Here is a 22,104-nt window from a genome sequence, read left to right on the forward strand (position 1 = left end):
AATTGAATCTAATCGAATTTGTCGTTTTGAGTGGATATACAACCGACACGTGGTAGTGACCGCATCCGATAATTACTTTTCTTTTTCAATTTTGTTTTTTTGGTCAAAAAAACGTTTTTGCTTATCGACGATTTAACGAGAAATTGATTTTTATGTTCGGTTGGGTTTGGCTTGGATAGGGTTGTATCCACGAGACCAGCATGGTCAACGATCCTGTTGGGCCAAGGAGAAGGTGGTTTGGGTTTTTTGTCGAAGACAGAGATTTGTATCTAATCGAGATCTGTGTTGATTAAGATTCCGATAATGGTATGACGGTGATTGATTCGATCTTAGCGTAGACCTGCATGCACCCGATTACGTCGCCCAAAAGTTGAGTACGCCGTTCATTGCGCGGTTGCTAAGTTATCACGATTTTAGTAATTGACCCCACAACTTCCTTTCTTCTTCCTTCTTTGCCCTCTAAGAAACCAATTTCCTTCTTAATTTTCTCCCACCAGAAAATAAACTTTTATTTATAAATTTATTTATTTATTTATTTTTCTGACTAAATGATTTCTGTACGATTTTAAAGATTTGGTTCGTCTTCTTGGATCTGCTCCCTGCGAGTCCTCCTCAATGCATCAGATTTAACAAATCGTCTTCCTTCGTTTTGTTGTTCTTCTACTCAAAACTCAATTTCAATTGGTAAAGCTCCTCGTCTTTTTTTTTTCCTTCCTCTCTCTTCTTTCATGGATTTTTGTGGCAGAATCTTTCCTTTATCAATTTACTCCACGATTTATTCCTTTCATGCGTGCCTTGGACCCAAATCTGCTAAAGTTAATCAGGATTTTGGGGAGATTTCTATCGTACATTTGAAATTTTACTCTCTTTTAGGTTAGTGCACCGGAATTTTTATGTCGGTAATCTTCTTATAGCTTATGCTTACTTATTGGATCCACATTTTCTTATTCCCTTATATTACTGTATTAATTTAGGTCATTTATGGAGATTGCTATCCTAATTTACTTTGATTCTTTGTTGTGTAATGATTGCGTCTTGGATGATATAAATTCACGTAGTCTTTGCAATAAATTTACAGCTGCATTTTCTTTTTTTGCTTCCATCTTCATCTCTCTCCAACTATCTCTCTTTTTTTTATTGACCTCTATATCTTCGGAGAAGTTCTTTGTTATAAACTTAACATCTTTTCCAACTGTAATTATTTTTCATCATTCATTGAATCTCTACTGGTATTAACTTCAATTTCTTCATCCGTGTATGCAGATTCTACCTGAGCCTGACATCTCTTGGGCTCTCATTGGCGGATACAATAGAAGTTGATTTTGTTACCTTACTTTTTGTTTGCATGCGAATTGATCGCAACTCAAGTCCTAGCTCCAGTTGAGTTCTTTATGTGGACTTACCTTCATGGCATCTCATATATAAACCATGGGAGAGTGGGTCATCGGAGCTTTTATTAACCTTTTTGGCAGCATTGCCATCAATTTTGGAACTAACCTTCTTAAATTGGGTCATAATCAGGTTTGCCCTATTCCATACTCATCCATTTTTTGTCTGACCATTCAAGTGCATGTTTTTCTCTTCATAATCTTTTATCAGTTAATTTTGTTAATTAGCACAAGCTTATAGTACATGGTTCTGCGCCATGCTTTACTATTTCTTCGAGTATGTGCTTGAACATGCAAGCCTTCACTCTACTGGCAACTGCTTGGAGATTATCACGTGTTGATGAATTTATTCTGCCAAAAAGTATCGACAAGGAATCAGCATATTTGATAGCTTATTGTTCATTGTTGGCTGTTGCACCATGTTTCAAGAGTAGTTTGATATGTGTATACTTGTTGCAGAGAGAAAGATATTCTACTCTCGATGGTGGTGGAGGAAAGATCCCCCTGAAACCTATTATATACTTCCAGACATGGAGAGTAGGTATAGTCTTGGTCTTGTACTCTCTGAGTATTTTTTTCCTTTGTCCATGAACTCAACCTTAAATATAGAATTCTTGAAATGTAGGTATTCTATTTTTCATTCTGGGAAATTGCCTCAATTTCATTTCCTTTGGTTATGCTGCTCAGGTCAGTGTGATTTAAACAATGCTAATTTTTATCTGATTTGGTGGTTTTATCTGCATGTATTTTTCCAGTAACCTCGACATGATTTTGATGTTTAAAACAGATTATTATCTTTGAAGCGGCAATTACTTCTTCACTTGCTTATTTTGCCCTACTTTCTGATTTTCTTATCTCTTTATAATCCTGTTTTGCAGTCACTCCTTGCAGCCCTTGGATCTATTCAGTTCGTATCCAACATTGCATTTGCTTACTTTGTGTTGAACAAAATGGTGACTGTCAAGTATGTTAAAATCTGAAGTGAGAGCTAATTTTCTAAAATATGGTAGAGTTTGTGTCCTGATTTTCCCTTTACTTTTGATAATTTAATCTCAGTTTAGATGATATTGCTTCTATGACAGAGTACTGGTTGCTACGGCCTTCATAGTCCTTGGTAACACTTTCCTAGTAGCCTTTGGCAATCATCAGTCACCCGGTATGTATTCCGACTTGATTTTTAGACCTCGATAAATTTTTCCCTTAGCTGCTAACTTTTCACTGGACTTGCATTCTAAATGATGTTTTGGTAAATTAATGCTAAAATTTCCAAGATGTTCCTCCACCCAGCAACACCAGGCTGTGGCGGTTCAAAATATTTGAAAGATAGTGGGTACTTATGAGACTGCTCTAGGAATTTACAAGGATAGTTAGGAGGACACACACACACAATGATGTAAGTGATTATAACATTATGGAGAGTATGCTCAGAATCATAAGGTCTACATGCATGTACATGTTTTAGCTGATAAAGGAATTTGGTAGAATTGGATAATCAGTAGGCAGAAAGGAGAGTATATCGCCGAGGGAAGAAAGCTTTTTCTGATTTCATTGGTTGTTCTTGATTGCGAGGAATCGCACATTGTCTACTACCACTGGCCGCTCCTCAATTCAAGAAAAAAAGTAACTATCTGAGACACCTCTGCAGTGATAAGTAATCATGCTTTAACACCAACTAACGAGAATTGGAAGCAACAAAAACTGTTTAATGCTGTTAGCACCACCATACTACTTTTTTCCTTCTCAGCAAGCAAATAGCTTCAGCAACCAATGGTGGTTCCCAACACTGCATTAGGAGGCAGATTGATGTAACAAAGGATAACCTAGAAGAATCTACCATTGGAAAATGGAAGAGTAGGGGAGGGAAAGAGACAGAAATTTAAGATCAGGGAAGAAAAAACTAGAGGCAGTGGACATAGAATCACAAGGACCATGGAGATGGAGAACAACAGAAAGAACAGAACCAAGGGAGAAGCAGCCAAATAAAGAAAATATCACCATAATAACTATCTATAGAATTTTCATCTGGTCTACTACACTAATTATATAGGCTCTGATTAAAGCCAGTAAGGAAAATACCACAAAAACTAATTATAAAAAAGAAAGTTTCTAAATCCTAATCAAATTTCAAATCTTGTAAAATTAACTACTATGTCCTAAAGAGCCCAAATAGTTGCAAGATACCATATATCATAAGAATTATAAAAAATACTTCCTCTCACTTACATCTTATTCACTTCTTTTCATCCTTCACTGTTAAGTTTTTGTTTTTAGAAAATAATAGAGCTCACAAAGAAAAATCTTTTGAAATACCATAATAACCTTTTGCTAATAGGGAGGAAGAAGTACTTTGTTTCCTTCTCTGGGAAACCCATCTAAATTTATTTTCAAGCCTGTGGAAAGCAGCATATATGTGAGGATACTGGTCATTTTTATGTAAATTTAAGAAAAAATTGATAATGTAACAGATATTATTTGTTTCATTTCCAGTCTACACACCAGACCAGTTGGCGGAGAAGTACAGCAACATTACATTCCTTGTCTATTGTCTGATCTTAGTCTTGGTAGTTGCCTTGCATCACTCCATTTACAGGTTAGGTTCGGGACCTGGCTCTCTTTTCTTCATATTCTATAACCCATTAGCCTTCTATTGAAAATCTCCCAGCTTCTGCGATCTTTCTAATCTGTCTGTGGAATATGCAGGAGAGGTGAACTTGTGGTTGCTGATTCTGGTCAAGATCTTAGACCTTATTGGCATATGCTTCTTCCTTTTTCATATGCTATAGTCTCAGGTGCTGTAGGATCATGTTCAGTCTTGTTTGCAAAATCTCTGTAAGTTAGCCACCTTAGGCATTATTTCCCTTTTGAAATATAACTAGTAAATATGTGGTTGCATTCAAGGGCTAATACGAGTTTCCTCTTGTCCCAGATCTAATTTGCTAAGATTGGCCATGTCCAATGGTTATCAGTTGCACAGCTGGTTCACATACTCCATGCTTCTTTTATTTCTAAGTACAGCTGGATTTTGGGTAAAACATAGAGAACTATATTTTTTTTTGGTCTGCCAGGTGATGATGAATTTATAAATTTGATTGCTTTTTCTACTCTTCTTTATGCAGATGACAAGACTGAATGAAGGATTGGCATTATTTGATGCAATCCTGATTGTTCCCATGTTTCAGATTGCTTGGACCTTTTTCTCCATTTGTACAGGATTTGTATACTTTCAGGAATATCAGGTCTTCCTCTCTTTCTCTCTCCATCTCCCTTAGAGACACATATACAAAATTTTAGTTTTTTTTTCTTAAGTTTGCCATTTACTTACGACACATCTGCATAGAAAAACAGATAAATGTCACCTGTAATGAGAAAAACATGCCCACTTACATGAAGCATGTTTTAGCCTATTTCATATCCAAGTAGAACTCAAATGCATGGCCTGAAAGTTGACTGTGTACAACTCACCGAAGTGAACATGATAATTTTAGTGGCGCAAATTACATACATCTCCTGTATAAAAAAATGACACATGTAGCCTTACTCTGAAGTAGAGACTCATAATCTGCTGATAATTGTGGAATTTAGATGACCTCACATGTTTTCAATTGTGTACCTAAGCAGGTATTTGATGCACTGAGAACGACAATGTTCATACTAGGAATGATGTGCGTATTCATAGGCATTTCACTACTAGCACCTGATGAGTTGAAAGGCAGTGAGGTTAAAGACTCGTCTCTGGTCTCAGTGGTGTCTTCAAGCATGTCAACTGAAGTGGACAGGTAAGAGGCATTCATCATAAAATTCTGAAGATTTTCTTTCTTAATTTGGCTAAGAAACCAGTTTACCAGTAATTCATGAGTAAAGAAACAAAAATTTGATGGAACTACAAAGAAGTTCATGACTCCCATGACTCCATGGAATCTGGAATATTTTGGCTTAAGAATTTACTATGAAAATAATAGTTTCGCTAGGTGGTGGCAACGTTATCCAGATCCACATTGAGAAAGTGATGGGGAAGAAGGCATGAGTCATAAGGATATGAAATTCATTTTATTTCTTATCTATTCTTTTTTACCTTTTTGACATCCGACTCCACTAATTTGTAGGCTGATCCCACCATCTGAAGATGCACAGTGTAGAGAGGCAAAGTCAATTTTGCAAGGAATGTTTATGAAGCTAACTGATGTAATTGCCAAGGCAAAGGTAGTACAAATTTGATAACTAAATGTACTTTCCTTTGCTATTATGCTTTAAATCAGCGATTAACATCTAAAACTTGGGGTGGTTCCCTTGCAGACTGCATGTTCATTATCTCTAGGTTTTGGAGAGGATTCGATCAATGCATCTGCAGTTCTTGTGATGCCTATGGTGTCATCAAAGATAACAGGTTTTAGGGGAAATGGCCTGGAAAGGGCTAAGATTCTATCTCTGAGAGATTCCACTTGGAGTAAGATATCAATGGATGAAGATGGTGCCCAGGTGATAGAGAAAAGCAGCATTCTTTCCCAAAGCCTTTGACAGAGGAATTTGTCAAGAGGTGTATTTTCTTGTCACTCTTTGGTCATCTTTGTTTTCATCAATGCGGACAGTGGTAGCTCAGGATTGATTGTTTTGGTTTATTCATTGAGTGAACTTGCTCAAAACTACCATCATTTTTTAAAATACTTTATGTATATTCTACCTCACTTGAATTGAATAGAAGGAAAAGGAATAGTTTAAATGTTGTAGCATACAGGTGATCAGTTTGTAAGATGTATGTTGCAAATTAAAAATTTTAAATGAACGATGTTGAGTAAAATAAAGATTTAAGTTCAAACTATATAGCAAGTTAGATGCATGGTTTTTTTAGTTCATTGAATAGGGAATCCGCCTTATGTGATACAGATTACAAGTTCATAGATGATTTTTGTAAAATGGTTGTTCTTGGCATTATTTATGTTAAATAGAAAGCCATTGAAAAAAAAAATTGTTAATGACAACGTTTTAAAACTTTTAAGTAAAATTAACTATAAAATATTTAGCCATGCTAAAAAGAATAATGCATGCGTAGACACTACCGACTCTTTTATACTGCCCAACTGAATTCACGAAACAAGAAAGGAAAGCAGATTGAACGACTACACGTTTCTTGGACAAGAAGACAAAAAATAAAATAAAATCCTGCAAGCTCATGGAATCTGCTAAAACTTTGGACTTTGGTACATGTACAAGTATTCAGCTCTTCGTCTCCTTTGCCTATGGCGCCACTCACGCCACCTGCACACTCAACAAACGCTGCAGGGAGCAATTGGAGCAGACACTTGCATCTCGTTGATCAAGCAATGTGCTACTCTTCGCTCCCTGAAAACCGTCCACGCCTCCATGCTAAGATCCCACCTTCACCAAAACCTTTGCTTCTTCACCAACCTCATCTCTCATTACGCCTCTCTTGGCTCTATCTCTCACGCCTTTTCCCTCTTCTATTCCTCCGCTTCCCTTTCCTTCCTCTCCGACGTCTTCCTCTGGAACGTTATCATCCGCGGTTTCGTCGATAATGCCCATTACCACGCTTCTCTCATCCTTTACTCCCAAATGCGCCGTTTTGCTGTCCCACCTGATAACTTCACCTTTCCCTTTGTTCTCAAGGCTTGCGGCTGCCTCCACGATCTCTGCCTCGGTCTTAAGCTTCATAAAGACGCCGTGGCGTTTGGGTATGAGTCGGATGTCTTCGTTGCAAACTCCCTCATCGCCATGTATGGTCGATGCGGGCACTGTCACTTTTCCAGGCAGGTGTTTGATAAAATGCCTCGCAAGAACGAGGTCTCGTGGAGTTCCATGATAGGTGCATGCGCGCAGAATGGTCAGTTCGACCAAGGTTTGTCCTTGTTCTCGCGGATATTGGACGAGGGGATCAGACCCACAAGGTCTGCCCTCTTGGATGTCATGGCTTGTGCCCGCAGTCAGAATGAGGCTGATGATATCTGCAAAGTCGTCATGGACACTATATTTCGTGGAGACCATTCTGTTCAAAATGCGGCACTTCTCATGTATGCGCGATGCGGAAGAATAGACATGGCTAGTTGGTTCTTCCGGGAAATTCCAAACAAAGATTTGGTGTCTTGGACATCCATGATAGATGCTTATGCTCAAGCTGATTTCCCCATTAAAGCCTTGGAACTCTTTAACCAGATGATATTGCAAGGCGTCATCCCTGACTCCGTGACCCTTCTTTGTGTAGTCAGAGCTGGTTCAGTTTTAGCTTCATTGCAGCAAGCACGGGTCATTCACGGAATCATAATCCGTGGCCTTTTCAATAATCACTTAGAGCTAGATACTGCTATTGTTGATCTCTACGTGAAGTGTGGAAGTTTAGCATATGCTAGACAGGTTTTTGATAGGATGCAAGATAAGAGTTTAATCTCATGGAGCACCATGATTTCAGGGTATGGGATGCATGGCCACGGTAGAGAAGCCCTCTGCATCTTTGATGAGATGAAGGAATTAGCAAAGCCTGACCACATCACATTTGTATCCATATTGGCATCTTGCAGCCATTCTGGGTTGGTCAGTGAAGGATGGGAATGCTTTAATTCCATGGTTAGAGATTTCGGGGTTACTCCAGGACCAGAACATTATGCATGTATGGTTGATCTCCTCGGTAAAGCTGGACGATTGGAGGAGGCACAGGATTTGATTGAGAAAATGCCAGTAAAGCCGAATGCTGCGGTCTGGGGCGCGCTGCTTGGAGCTTGTAGGGTTCATTCTAACGTAGAACTGGCTGAGTTGGCTGCAGAATCCTTGTTTGAGCTGGATGCCGGTAATCCAGGTCGATATGTTCTCTTATCCAACATTTATGCGACTTCTGGTAAAAGAAAGAAAGCTGATAACATCAGAGATCTAATGAAGAGGAGAGGTGTTAGGAAGATTGCTGGATGCACAATTATAGAAATTAAAAACATGGTGCACACCTTTGTTGCAGGGGATAGATCACATCCGCAAACAGATTTGATATACTTGGAATTGGCAAAACTGATGAATAGAATAAAAAGAGAAGGTTACTCTCCGGATTTGAACTTTGTGTTGCATGATGTGGAGGAAGAAATGAAGGAGAAAATGCTGTATGCACACAGCGAGAAGCTGGCCATTGTCTTCGGACTCCTCAGTTTAGGACCTGAGAGCGTGATCAGGATTAGGAAAAACCTGAGAGTCTGTGGAGATTGTCATACTGCTACTAAATTTATCTCCAAGGTTACAGGCAGGGAAATAGTAGTGAGAGATGCTCACAGGTTTCATCATTTTAAAGGAGGAATTTGCTCTTGTGGCGATTACTGGTGAAGTATTTCTGGCTTGCTCTCTATAGATTGAAGGTGAAGTTTCAGTAAATGTTACAAGATATTTTGGCTATGCTTTCAAACATTCCTTTTAAGAAGAAAGACTCGATTTTTAATGAGGACCCTTGAAAAAACAAACCAAACCAAGAAAGAACAGTACATATACGATTGAGCCAGTCTCCACTAACCCTTTTTTCATGCCCATCAGATGCTGTTTAAGCTTCACCTTTTCTTTTAATCATTTATAGTTTCATGTTTGAAAGTCGGACAGTCAGCAGTTTGGACGGTGATAGTCAGCGGTCAGCGGTCAGTGGTCAGCGGTCAGCACTATCTGTCCATAGCTAAGGCTAAAGTACGATTTCACCTTTTGCTTCTCAGTAAACAGGTAGGATTTTACTTGCATACATATTAATAAGTACCCAAATATCAAAATTGGTTCATATGTGATGAAATAGTTCATTTAAATTTTATTGAATGAGTTTGTAATTGATTCAATTTAAATTTTGTTTTTATAAAAATTAAATGGTTATATCTTGTAGTAATTTTTTTAATAGAATAATAATTTTATGTGAATTATAAAAAAATCAAATAATTATAAATATTAGGTGATGACCGGGTAATTTTTAGATGATAATTACGCAACCTTAATTGATTACACCGCAATTTCCTAAATTACTTCTCAGTTAATTTTTGTGGACCGTCCGTTTTCAGCTACAGACCCAGTTAATGCTGTTTCTTGGAGATTGCCGATTGGTGATTTGGCACCAAGTTTGAATCTTTATTCTGTCTGCCGGCTCTGTTTTCTCATCTGAGCCCCATTAAGGACTCGGTCTGGGGCTAGGTATCTGAGAAATTATCAGGATTTTACGAGTTATTTCAAATGGAATCGGCTTCCATAGAACTAAAGATATTGTCTTGCAAAGGTCTGAAAGCATTCAATTTTTTCCAGAAACTCACTGTCTACGCGGTTGTTTCAATTGTCAGCGGGGATCCTCAGAGGAAATTGAAGCAAGAGCAACAACAGAGAACACCGACGGATGGAGAAGGTGATGGGGATCCTGAATGGAACCATGGAATGCAGTTCAATCTGAAGAAGGACGTGTTAGAGGACTGCGATAACCTGCTTGTTCAATTTGATCTGAAACATGAAGGAGGAATCTTGTTTGTAGATAGAACTATAGGAGAAGTCCGTGTTCCCCTGAAGGATCTACTTGAAGAATCCAATGGAGCTGTCAGATTTATGAGTTACGAGGTACGGAGCACAGATGGAAAACCAAATGGAGTCTTGAATTTCTCGTTTAAGGTGAATGGACTTCGTAAGTTTACAGAAAGCAATTCTCCGGGGAGCCATATCACTGGCTATCCAATAGTTAATCCTCTGTCTCCTAAAATTCAGTACCCCCAGATTGAAGATGATACCCCATCAGAAAGGATCCAGTATCCATCCCTGGAATTAGAAGTTACCTCCCTAAATGCTTACAGTTATCCCGCAAACCAGGAAGCAAACTATTTACCGCCTGCAACGCAAGAAAGCTACAATTTCCATCCGCCTGATTCCTCTGGTCAACCACCACCGCATATGTTGCAGCCGCCACCACTGCATATGTCACAGCCACCGCCACTTCATATTCCACCTGGCCCATGTTATTGCTCTTCTCCGCCTCAGCTATATTCTTGGGCCCCTGACCGTTATCTGGGTAGTATTCATGGTTATACTTATGGGAGCCTGGGATCCGTTACTGGACATGAACATGTGTTTGATGGGAAAGAGAGATGGCAAAATGGCAGGCTAGATTGGGGAAATCACCATTTATCTTCTTGGAGTGGCAGGTGAAATTCTCTGGTTAATGATAGTTGATTGTGATTGTGTTGTTGCTCTTCTGTTCTTCGAGATCAGATTAGGTGTTTCTTCTACCTTTATATCAGTCTAATAATTTGTGGCTCAGAGAACAGGTATTAAAACAAAGAAAGAAAGAAAGGCAATAAGGTTTTTTAATTAGAGAGAAGAATAAATTGGAAGCCATCATCATCAATTTCCGGTGTAAATCTTCTCTAAAGATCCCATGGTTACTAGTGGATTTATGGTTTATTTTAGATGTTGATATGTTGAGAGATAATTAATGAATACGTAAGCTGTTGGAAGTGGATTTGTTATGGAGAAAGGGTTCTCTTTTTATTGTTTGTGGTTTTTTTTCTTTGGTTCTTAAAGTTGAGAGAAATAGAAGATATCAGTCTGGCAATTGACTATAACTTTTCCTTTTGCTCCTAACTTACCTTGGCTGTATCATGAGTCTGACATTGCCCCAGTGTAGTTAGTTTATTGGTAAAGCTGAACTTGATAAAATGAAGCTAACAAATCAATAAAAGACTTATTCTCAAAACACCAACTTGCCGCTAGGATTATAATTATACTCATTGGTAGAGGTCCTGCAAAATTTGGAAGCGCTGTACTGGAAGCCAACTGATCTAGAGATTCTCCTGATTACATGCTGCAATGTTAATTTATCTGCTTCTTTTTGAATGTTGGGTAAATGAAACCATGACCTGTGGCTCTACATTCCCTTAGTGTTTGTTAGGGATTTATTGTTTCTTTAGCAGCATAGAACTTGAAGCCAATTTTTTTATCCTTAGATCATCTGATTTTTGTCATGATAATCATATAGTAATCATCTCCACAAGTTATTGTTCTCTCTGCTCCAAACAAAGCAAAGGAGTCCTTGTCTTCAAGGAACACATTATCTACTTCAAGTTCAATAATATGTTGGATACAACTCTCGAATATATGTATCAGACCTTGCAAGCTTGTTCAACTAAATTAGCTATTTATTTATTTATTTAAGGTGCACTAAATTATCTAGCATCCAACCATTCATATCATAATGCCCATTACTCAGACCTCATAATGCTGAGTTAAAAAAGAATTGGACTTTTTTCTTATGCTTAATAATCAATCCTTTTCTTGGGGCTCAAATTGATGGCCACCTACATAAATGTCAATCGATTGTTTAGAAATAAGGGAAAAAGAATTGATCCTTTGATGTATCCACTTCAACTTATACACAAAGTATGAAAAATCATACGAGAGAATGCATGTTAAAGCAATAATAGAGTGGGCAAACTTCATGTCTTGTTTTGGTGAGCCGAATTAGAAAAGATATTGTATTATTACCTAAAAATTTTTGTGGCCTTTAAAGTTAGTATCTTTGAATTATTAAGAATGCATGATCTCTCACATTTTGTTTATTATTATTGTTGTTGTTGATGTTGTTGTCCATATTGTCGTTACAAAAAAGAGATCAAAGCAGTGCATAAACATAAATTGAAAGAAAGGGTAGTGCTCTAGCTAAGGAAGAGGTTAAAGCAACCTTAAGCCATTTGTGACACTTGGGGATATCTAAGAGAAGAATGTCAGCAGAAACGTCTAAGATATTTTAATTTATAAAATGCTGACTTTGAATATCTTCTGATGAAATCTAATCTTGAAAGAGAAGCTGACAGCTGGTAAGTGATGTCTAATTACTTGATAGATTGATTGAAAAGCTGAGTGGTAACAGATTATGTCACGTAATAACCTAACAGACTCCCAGGAATTTGAGGTTTGCTAGTGATTTCATTGATGATTTAGTAGATGGACTGAGGAGCTGGTAGACAACTACATTGGTAGTCCTTTTTCAGGAAGAGATAATGAAAAAGAACCTTGGTTCCTCTAACAACGGGGTCATTTAGACACTCAAGTTAGTATGAGAGTGTGTACGAGAGCATGTTGAATTCACTATTTTTCAATGAGAGAGATATGAGAGTGTGTACGAGAGCATGTTGAATTCACTATTTTTCACAATATCTTTATTCTAAATGCTTTCAACGATTGGAGTCAGCAAATCTCTTTAATGACCGAAATAATGAGTTTTGTAGTAATAGATTATACTGCGTCTAAAAATAATTGGTCTCTGAAACTGTTAGAAATGGAGAGATTCCATATGCTGCCTGGTGAAAAACATGTTTAGCAACGCGTTCTTGATTATGTTAAGGTTATCGAGTGTTCACATGGTGCTTGCAGATGCTTCGTTATCTTGTGATCAAGTTTTTGGAGCGTCTTTTATAGGTGTTTGACACTTGTTGCTAGATGGCACCAATATATTCTCTGATGAAATTTTCTAATGTACTCAATTTATAATTAGATTAGATTGAATTAAGAATGCAAAAGCGATAAAGCTTTGAGTGAAAATAACATTACAACTTGGTGTCAATTGCATATTTACTTAAATTGTAGGTTTTGTTGTTATTGTTTCTTTAAGTTTTAGGTACGGTCTCTCCCTCTGTCATGAATTATTGATTGAGAAATGCATGATTAGTCCCTGGTTTTGGATAAGAACCGTGTGTTTCTGAACTTTTTAATCAATAATATACTGTGTTTTCTTTTTTGTTATATAACACACGGCTAAATCTAATGTAATGGATTGGATTGGATTGGTTTCTTTTTGAAATACACACGCACAGTATTGATCTATACACGCCAAACCTGCATTATTGAAACCAAACTCCCTTTTCTTTCCCAGATTCCTATTATTACATAAACTAGTCTCTTAGTTTTATAATTACTTTTTCATTTTATCATAATTTATTAGTTTTGAATACCGGCACCAACGAGAAGTTGCCACGAAGACAAAGTGAAAATGTTGGTGAATTATTGCTTACACCTAACGTCTCTAAGTATTATCCCCTTCATTTAGGCTTCCCTTTTGAAGCTTATTTGTCTTTTTAACTAAAAGGGTAATCAATTATTTAATTGGTTATAAAGTTAGAAATTTATATTCTCAAGCATCAAATTTAAAATCTAGAACGGATATACAGAGTATTAAATTTTGTGTTAAAGGATTTTAATACCAGTTCATGGTGTATGCACTGACCATATATAATTCAGCTCTCACTAATAAGTCCAATATTACTCTTAAACATTTGGCTGAGCTCCTCAAGTTTTTGTATGATATCTAATTAAAGCATGTTGGACATTAAAGTTTTGATTTTTTAACAATAAAATAAAAACCAATTTGTCACAGAAGTAGATGCAATTATTGGTTTAATTGCAGACTAGTTGATTGATAAACTAATCAACTCTCATTATATTATAAAATAATAAAACACAAGGAAAATGAAGGAGGATCTTTTGGATGAAGTAATGTAAATGATATTTGCATGAAGTTGCATGCATGCACTGTAAAGAAACCTACTTTACATATATATATATATATATATTTATATATTATGTTGTAATGGAGTACTTGGCTGTACTTAGTGAAGAAGGGAAAAAAGAATGTTTGGTTTCATGGAAATCGTGATTTTAATTTGATATTATATATATATATATATATAAGTGTGTGTGCGTGCGTGCTGTGGTGAAAATTGAAGACTTAATGGCTAAGTTATGGGAATGGGAAGGAGAGTAGTGCAGTAGAAAGTGGAAGTAAGGGGGAAGAGAATCAAGATATTTTGAGTTGCCCAAAAAGAAGAAAAACAAAAGGTAATGGGTGACTTTTTGACTCACTCGACAAATTTGCATTTACATAAACAGGTTTTGGGTGCCCTGATATTAAACAAATCATTCATTTCATTTCCCATTAAGAAAAAGAAAAATCAAAACCTGCATCTTGACAAATCCACCAAATAAAACCTGGGTTTTGCCTTTCACTTTCACTTTCACTTTCACTTTTCATAAAGCCTGCCTTCCCTTTTGCTTAACCTTCACTCTTCCACCTTCTCTTCCTCCCACTTCAAACCCTTTTTCCTGTATAAATACCCCACTTCCCCTTCTTCTTCTCCTTCATGCCAATACTACACTTGAGAAGTATTGAGATTCATTTCATTTTCCTCTCCTACGTCTCCTGTTAGATACATAATCAAAGTTACTGCTTCAAGATGAAGAACAAGGTGTCTGGTTTGTTGAAGCAGATCATAACAATGTTGACCACAATGGCCAAGGCTAAAACCATGGCGCTCAAGTCCAAAACCAGGGCTCTCAAGACCCGTCTCATTATTTTCTCCTTGCTCCGTAACAAGAAGATCCTCATTACCTCCATCTCCCACAAGTTCAATGCTTTAATGGGCCAAACCCAAAACAAGTACCAAGATCCTGGGGAACACACCAGAGGCATAGAGCTCCATGCCCCCATTCCAGTTGAACAAGAAGATGATCATAATAACGACAAGTACCCAGATCTCACCCACTCCATGTTCGACTCGGAAGATGCAGAGTTTGAAGATGCGGGTGGTTCTGTCATAGACATGGTGAAGACCTCGAAAGAGGAGAAAGGGGAGGAGTTCAGGCTGGAGGACGAGATAGACCGGGTGGCAGACTTGTTCATAAGGAGGTTCCATCGCCAAATGTTGATGCAGAAGCAGCTCTCCTTCAACAGGTCACGAGACATGGTGGACTCCACCCCATGAATCGTATTGCAGATTCAGTATATAGAGGTGCAAATATGGCAATTGGCACAGCCACATTTTTATGGCTGGTGGGATACATGAACCTCTACATTCACCTCGTGTATTTACAGCTTTTCTCACTCTTATTCCTCTGCTTTATTCACCCTTTGTACCCAAACTTGTATAATTCGAGATGACCAAATCAACATACTACTTCATAAACCACCTCTCTTCTCTTCAACTTCGACTAATGTTTTTCTTTTTAATCCTAAATGGTTCAGAGGATACCACTAATATTTTTACTTATGTTGGCTTTTTGACATGTATAATTAGAATTATAATATAATTTGAAGTATTTTGTACATGGTAGAAGTCTCTGACATTTGAATTAGCAAAGTAACGCGTAAAAAGTTAAGAGCATACGAAAATTGGGACACGCGTCGGGAGCCGAGCCGACCGGGGTTGATCTCGACTCCGGGAAAACGCGGAAGCTAACTGCCACCAGCCTCCAAATCCATTAAGTCGACGCCATAAATGGGAATCCATTATGAGTAAAAATATCTATAGATGAATGATATATATATGTGCAGCATAACATAAATATGAGATGTAGTGATTGGTCAATCCCTTCCTAAGTCCCCCTATTTACAGTTGCTATCATTCGCTTTTCAACGCTCCCAACCACCGTCATTCCCAGCCAATCTGCACCAGCTTCTTCTTCTTCTTCCGGTTGTGCCTCCCTCCACCACGCAACTCTCTTCCCTGGTAGTTTTCACTTCTCTCTCTCTCTCTCTCTCTCTCTCTCTCTCTCTCTCTCTCTCTCTCTCTGTTTTCTATCTTCTCTTCTTCCAAGCCGTTCAATTTCTTTATGATTGCTCTGTGCGAAATTCGGCTTCTGATGTTAAACCAACATGACTTTCTATATTCACAAACCCAGAAGAAATTATTTCACCTCCTAATCCAAGATCCAATATTTTTCTTCATTGAACTAATTCTTCCTTTTTCCTTACCAAGATATCGTACCTACAAAAATTACGTCAATTGACATTATCTGTCGTTCTACTCTCATTTGAATAGTTGTTTAAACCAATTTTGCAATCCCTTTCATCCACTCCAACCACATCTTCTTATTCTTCTGCATTCATTAACCCCTAAATCAATTATTTCTTTCTTTGAGACCTCTATCTTTACTCTGATTGGGATCGTTGAACTTTTATGCCTCTTTCTTTATTCATTGTCTCCTTTCAGGTTGTCACCCACTGCTTCTGTTACACCAACTGGGATTTTCTTTTTTTTTTTTTATAAAAAAAAATTACTGCAATCTCTTATACCCCCATAACTTCTCTACTGACGCCTCTCTCTCACCATAATTTGTTTGTCAGTATCTGTTTTTGCCCCCTTTATTGAGTTTTTCTCTCTAAACACAAAAATTTTCAATCCCTCCAGTCTTTCTCTTTGTCAATTTTATGTCATCAAGATTAAGCAGGACCAAATATTAGATGCCTTATTTGTTTTCTGTTGCATTACTTTTGATGTTGTGGAGTGATTTCTGTTGGGTTTAAGTTTCTAACTTCAACGATTTATGAGCAGAAGCTCATTGTTCGTGTTATTTTACAGGGAAACAATCTGGTAGTATAGTGACTAGGTTACATATGAGGAATAGAACTCATAGCACCGGTGAATGTTCTAGCTCAACATCATTGAGCAGTCACCAAGATACTGAGGATGATCGGATGATTGCTATTGTCTTGTCAGAAGAATATGCCAAGCTAGATGGTGCTATTGGCAGACGCCTTTCTAATCTTGCCCCTATTCCTGTGAGGTTCCTCTTTTCCTCTTTCATTTTTTTGCTGCTCTATTTGGTTGTGAAGAACTAATTCTGGTCCATAGATTGATACCTCAATTTTATAACTTCTTTGAATGCCTAGCTGGAGTTCACTTCATTGCTAAATTACCAAACTGGATTTTCATTAATATTTTCATGACCTCCTAAACATAATCAATATGGTTCTCTCCTCTAGTTGTGCATTTGGACGAATTTGATGGATAGATCAGTAATGTTTCCATTATAGTGCTTTCTGCATTCTTTTGATACTTCTTTGATCTGTAGAGCATTTGCCTTTTTCAAGGAAATATATATGCTTACTGCATTCTTCTAACCAAGTTTTTGTATCTTCAGCATATCCCACGAATAAATTCTTTTATACCCAACTTTAGTGACGCCAGTTTGGATCACCAACGCCTTCTTCAGAGGTATGTCTCAACTTCACTGTTGAACTGGCTTCCTTTTTGAAAATCTTTTTTGCATATATTCACGTTTTGCTACATGTGTGTTTATGCAAAGGTAAATATACATCTAATATTTAATGCATTTTTCCTGCAACCATTTATATGGATACTTCTTGTTCAAATGTGAGCGAGCTTGCTTATATTTCAATCAGAGAGAGTCATGTGAGAATTTTTGTTCCCAACTCAGCATGAATTTGAAGCTCCAAAGCATATTTCTATTTCATTTCTAAATATCTGTCCTTTTTCATTAACTTGGAGAATCATTAAACTTATGCCAGCAAGTTTTGGTAGTGAGGCCCTAGTGTCTTAGTGAAACTCGTGTCAATTTTTCAGGCTCAATGTCTATGGTCTATACGAAATGAAGGTCTCTGGTGATGGAAATTGTCAGGTATGGGCAATGCTTAATAAGAAGGTTATATGTCCTTTATGCTCTCTATCTTTACTAACATGATCGATGCTAGCAGAAAGATGAAAATGTTAACGGAGTGTTGCTGATTTCCCCTATAACTTGCAGTTCCGTGCGCTTTCAGATCAGATGTATAGGTCCCCTGAGCATCACAAGCATGTGCGGAAAGAAGTTGTGAAACAGGTAAGAGTGTCTATGATGTGGCGAAAACTTTGCTAAGAATTTAATCCTTTTGAAATTCTGGTAGTAAGACTGTTTGTAACTGAAAACGTTTGTGATGAGGATGCAACAGCGATGCTAAAAATGTGCACTTATTCATTAGTTTTTGTCTGACTTATGAATATCTAAAAATTCTAGGATGTTCAAATGTGTAAATTAATATCTTTTAGCAATTCAGAGAATCATAACTTGCACTATGTAGACCTCCCCTCTTAATCTTCATGTTCAGCCATCTCTCTTTCCTTCCATACCACCAGCCTCATCAACCGTACCACAGTCCAACTGCCCACTTTAGAACTTTTTCAAACTGTTGCTGCTTCCCCCTGGCAATGTTTTGACCTTCTATCTTGCTCTATTTGTAAAAAGATTCTTCCAAATGAAGTTTATATAAGTCGAACCTTCAAATAACAGTTTTTATATCCATTCTCTTGCTGCAGCATTGTCAACTTTTAAAACCAACTTGTTGCTACCTATTGCCAATAGTCATTACCGCGGCCATCAGAAATCTACAGCTATACCACAATTAGGTGCAACTAATCAGAACTGCAAACCAACAGAACGCCATTGCGACTGTCATTCCTGCTATCATTATTACCGCCACTTATTGCTACCTATGATCACAGCAACTTGCTCCAACTGCCTGCTCTGGCTTGTAATCCTGACATCTCACTAGTCGGGCTAACTAACATTTTGTCTCAAAACTCTGGTTCTTGTTATAAATTAGTCTTGAAGCTGTTTATTTTGTTACAAGGTCTTGAACTATCAGTAAACATTTCAAAGAAGTCCTACTTAGCCTTCTTTTAAGGAGGACTTATTTTGTATACCACCTATATTTTAATATGTTATTGTCTTGTATTATTATTAGCAAAGTCATAAATTACTTCATCAATTTTATTGGTTACTTTAGTCCTTTCTTTCAGTAATAATAAAAGGGGATACCATATACAAGTACGTTTTCACTTTCTTAAGAGTAAGGTTGGGTTTATATTTTGACTAAATTGAACAAATGTTTTAATTGTGGAACCTAATTGTGATAAGAAAATGTATGGGACTAATTTGTAACATAAAAATGTTATTAGACCTAAATACTAATGTCATGCTTACCATCTTCCAATTTCTCTTGGCCACATTTCACTAGTACAGAGGCATTAAATGTTGAAACTCTAGAATCTTATGTTTCTGCTTTTACTCTGTGCTAAAGATAGGCGGCTAAAATTTTCCTGGATGTCAAGTGTCTCAGCTTTAGTGGGAGAGGAGGATTTGAACTTTTAACTGCTATGTATCATCAATGTTTCAATGTGTGGCTGTCCCACTGTCTGAATCAGAGCTTGGCTGGATAGCAAACAATATAGGAGCTTATAAGTTTAATACATCTATAGTCTTCTCAAGAAATTGTAGAATAATATGCCGGAGATGGATGTGGAACACATTCTCAAGAAATTGACTCTTCTTTTCTTCATGACTTATTTTCTGTTCCAGCTCAAAGACAATCAATCCTTATATGAAGGCTATGTGCCAATGAAGTACAAACGCTACTACAAGAAAATGGCAAAGTATATTTGATGAACCTTTGTTATGATTATCCTTACAGTTTAATTTTATAAAAAGCTTCTGCTGATGTTTGGGATGACTTACATTTATCTTCTGAATTTTGTATGCGATACCGCAGACATGGTGAATGGGGTGACCATATAACCTTACAAGCAGCAGCTGACAAGGTAGGGTGTTATTTGTCCAAACTGCTATAAGTTTATTTAGTATTACCATATTATTAGCCAATCATGATATTTTTTTCTTAAATATATCTGCTTGAAAGTACCACTAAAAACAACATTCTCTCTCTCCGTTGTGCACTTCTTGTCAACGTTTCGTATATGGCCCAGTGCTTGAAGTACCAATATCTTCTGAAATTTTTGTTATCTTAAGTGAAATATCAATTTCCTTTCATGGTGCTTATGTCCCAGATCATCTAATATACTGATTTTTCCTATTTACATGCAGTTTGCAGCAAAAATATGCCTTTTGACGTCATTTAGAGATACTTGTTTTATTGAAATTATACCACAATACCAGGCACCAAAACATGGTAAGAGATAATATGGTGCCATTTTCTTTTCTGTAACAACTCTCCCTGCTCTCTCTTATTTATTTGAAAAAAAAAAAAAAAAAACAAAACAAAACCTCGATCTCTTAGCCTGTATCTGCATGTGGCTCTGGGATCCTATTCTGTGAGCAACAAAAAGGCCCCTTGTAACTTACCAAATAGGTTCTGTATACATAATGATCTTTCACTTCTAGTAAACTAATTGTGTTCCTGTCATTTACAGCATCCCACTTAAATTTCTTTTGAGATAACCTTAAATGCTGCAATTCAGATTTATGTGATTCCATAGCTCTTTTAGCGTGAGATGGTAGAGCCAGGGATACAGGCCTTTGGTTCAGGAAATTTGGAGCTTTATGGGTATCAACTTATGAACATAGTCTCTAATATTTCTTTCTCATCTCTTTTCTGCTGCTGCAGAATTCTGGTTAAGTTTCTGGTCTGAGGTGCATTACAACTCACTATATGAGATCCAAGGTTAGTTTTGCTCATGCAAATTGGACAGAGCATCTTGATTCTTGGACAGAGTTGAAATCCATATAATTTGTCGAGTTTCATTTTCTGTTATGCAGATGCTCCTGCACAGCAGAAGCCAAAGAAAAAACATTGGTTGTTCTAGAGGAGGAAGAAAATTGTTGAGGGTATACTGTAGTACAACACCTGATATTGAGCGAAACTTGATTATTGTGAATATTATTTCTTGCCGTGTCGGCATAATTGATTTTTTGTTATTTCTCTTTTTCTTTTTTTTATGACAATTCTTTCACAAAGGTATTGTGTTTTTGTATTGTATATTTAGAATTTTGAGATGCATTGAACTAATCATATCATTGCTTCTATATCTGGGCCTGTTTTATTTCATTCGTTGAGGCTGTGAGTTTGAGCTTAAACAATGGAGTGGAGTGGAAAAAAAGAAGTTCCACAAAAGGTTGTGCAGTGTTAACTCCCAAGCTCCACGTGACTACATGTATAGAACAAATAACCATTTATTGGGTAGGTCAGAACTGGGTAAGACCTAGTAGGAAAAAGGGAAGGAAGATGCACATGAAAGAAGATAAAGTCCAGATAATATTAGTATAATAATTAAACAAATCTGGCAAGGCATTTACTGTCTGTTGGTTCAAGATCCAAATGATTTTATAAAATTATGTTATAAACAAAACAGAAGAGATTAGCATCATCAACTGATTTAACAGCTGTTAGTGGATTGATTAAAGCTTCCTCCTCATCCTCTTCGGATCATGTGTGGTTGGTTGACTTTGATCAGAAACTAGCAGGCTTCTTCAAGGCATAGAAGGCAGTCAATCTTCCTCTTTGGAATTCGATGTATTAGTGGACATGGTGATCAATCAAAAGACTTCAACTTCAAACTCAGTCACTGCTTTTGTTTTTGTATAATTATTGCTTATCATCACCTTACTAGTTTTAGTTTTATGTATTCTCTCATATCCTACCATTAAAATAGTAACTTAAAAAGCTTTTCTTTTATACGGAAAAAGCTTCTCTTTGCACCTTGGTGCTCTTCCGTAAAACATGAACTATATATACCTGAAGTACTTTTAACTCTTAATGAGATTATATAAAAATATAGATAACTTGAAAAAGATTTGGGCGTCCTATAACTTTCAGTATTAATTGTATGAGTTTGAATATAAATATATACATAGATAATACACTTGGGATTCCAGCTTCATCACACAAATTATGAATATATATAAAAAATGGCAGTGCAAGCACATGCCCTGCTGTGTGTTTGCCCTCGTAAGCAAATCAAATCAAACCCTCCATTACACAGGCTTGTGTTTGTATTATATTTGTTACCAATAATAGAATGTGTTCCCGTAAAATCTGTTCTGTTTTCATAATTTCCACATCCAACCTTTTCTCTTACTACTTACCCTTAAGTCAAAGATCCAGTAAATTAATTCTAACTTTGGCGGTAAAAGAGCCCATGTGCTTGTACAGTAAACCAAG

At 37.0% G+C, this 22,104-nt stretch overlaps 4 protein-coding genes across 9 annotated transcripts; all 4 read left to right on the forward strand.

The window, feature by feature from the left end:
* The first annotated feature begins 445 nt into the window (after positions 1-445).
* Positions 446-9,543, forward strand: LOC110812962 (magnesium transporter, putative (DUF803)). Its single transcript, XM_088216379.1, is given in 15 exon segments — positions 446-684; positions 1,264-1,521; positions 1,848-1,929; positions 2,014-2,075; positions 2,267-2,352; positions 2,471-2,544; positions 3,876-3,978; positions 4,089-4,217; positions 4,315-4,414; positions 4,505-4,624; positions 5,007-5,164; positions 5,492-5,588; positions 5,682-5,945; positions 6,597-9,080; positions 9,407-9,543. Coding segments are annotated over 13 exon segments (3,471 nt in total). The 5' UTR covers positions 446-684; positions 1,264-1,428; the 3' UTR covers positions 8,700-9,080; positions 9,407-9,543.
* Positions 9,544-9,575: 32 nt separating this feature from the next.
* On the forward strand, positions 9,576-10,849 carry LOC148269112 (uncharacterized). The gene has a single exon (XM_088216342.1). It carries the CDS (start codon positions 9,576-9,578, stop codon positions 10,527-10,529), a length of 954 nt encoding a protein of 317 aa, XP_088072468.1. The 3' UTR covers positions 10,530-10,849.
* A 3,387-nt stretch (positions 10,850-14,236) lies between these two features.
* LOC110812979 (uncharacterized) lies at positions 14,237-15,337 on the forward strand. The gene has a single exon (XM_022039959.2). The coding sequence runs from the start codon at positions 14,609-14,611 to the stop codon at positions 15,134-15,136; it is 528 nt and encodes a 175-aa protein (XP_021895651.1). The 5' UTR covers positions 14,237-14,608; the 3' UTR covers positions 15,137-15,337.
* A 148-nt stretch (positions 15,338-15,485) lies between these two features.
* LOC110812978 (Cysteine proteinases superfamily protein) lies at positions 15,486-20,971 on the forward strand. 6 transcript variants are annotated; one of them, XM_022039958.2, is made up of 10 exons: positions 15,674-15,880; positions 16,733-16,932; positions 17,295-17,368; positions 17,738-17,792; positions 17,919-17,993; positions 19,509-19,582; positions 19,699-19,747; positions 20,031-20,115; positions 20,551-20,607; positions 20,703-20,971. In XM_022039958.2, exons 2-10 carry the CDS (start codon positions 16,768-16,770, stop codon positions 20,747-20,749), a joined length of 681 nt encoding a protein of 226 aa, XP_021895650.1. In that variant the 5' UTR covers positions 15,674-15,880; positions 16,733-16,767; the 3' UTR covers positions 20,750-20,971. The 6 variants fall into 6 exon arrangements, 4 of the variants coding, with proteins under 4 accessions (XP_021895650.1, XP_021895649.1, XP_088072491.1 ...); XM_022039957.2 differs by having other exon boundaries at positions 15,675-15,880; positions 16,706-16,932; XM_088216365.1 differs by lacking the exon at positions 15,674-15,880 and adding an exon at positions 15,897-16,363.
* Positions 20,972-22,104: the final 1,133 nt, after the last annotated feature.

This window comes from Carica papaya, chromosome 1, assembly GCF_054855325.1.
Source record: "Carica papaya isolate Zhongbai chromosome 1, ASM5485532v1, whole genome shotgun sequence".
In the NCBI taxonomy this organism is placed as follows: Eukaryota; Viridiplantae; Streptophyta; class Magnoliopsida; order Brassicales; family Caricaceae; genus Carica; species Carica papaya.

Bases quoted from the DNA above. Each gene is read 5' to 3' on its own strand.
- LOC110812979 (XM_022039959.2), top strand. From the start codon at position 14,609: ATGAAGAACAAGGTGTCTGGTTTGTTGAAGCAGATCATAACAATGTTG.
- LOC148269112 (XM_088216342.1), top strand. From the start codon at position 9,576: ATGGAATCGGCTTCCATAGAACTAAAGATATTGTCTTGCAAAGGTCTG.
- LOC110812978 (XM_022039958.2), top strand. From the start codon at position 16,768: ATGAGGAATAGAACTCATAGCACCGGTGAATGTTCTAGCTCAACATCA. The intron at 17,994-19,508 runs GTAAGAGTGTCT...TTTCTGTTCCAG, and splicing joins GGAAAGAAGTTGTGAAACAG to CTCAAAGACAATCAATCCTT. The intron at 20,116-20,550 runs GTAAGAGATAAT...CTGCTGCTGCAG, and splicing joins ATACCAGGCACCAAAACATG to AATTCTGGTTAAGTTTCTGG.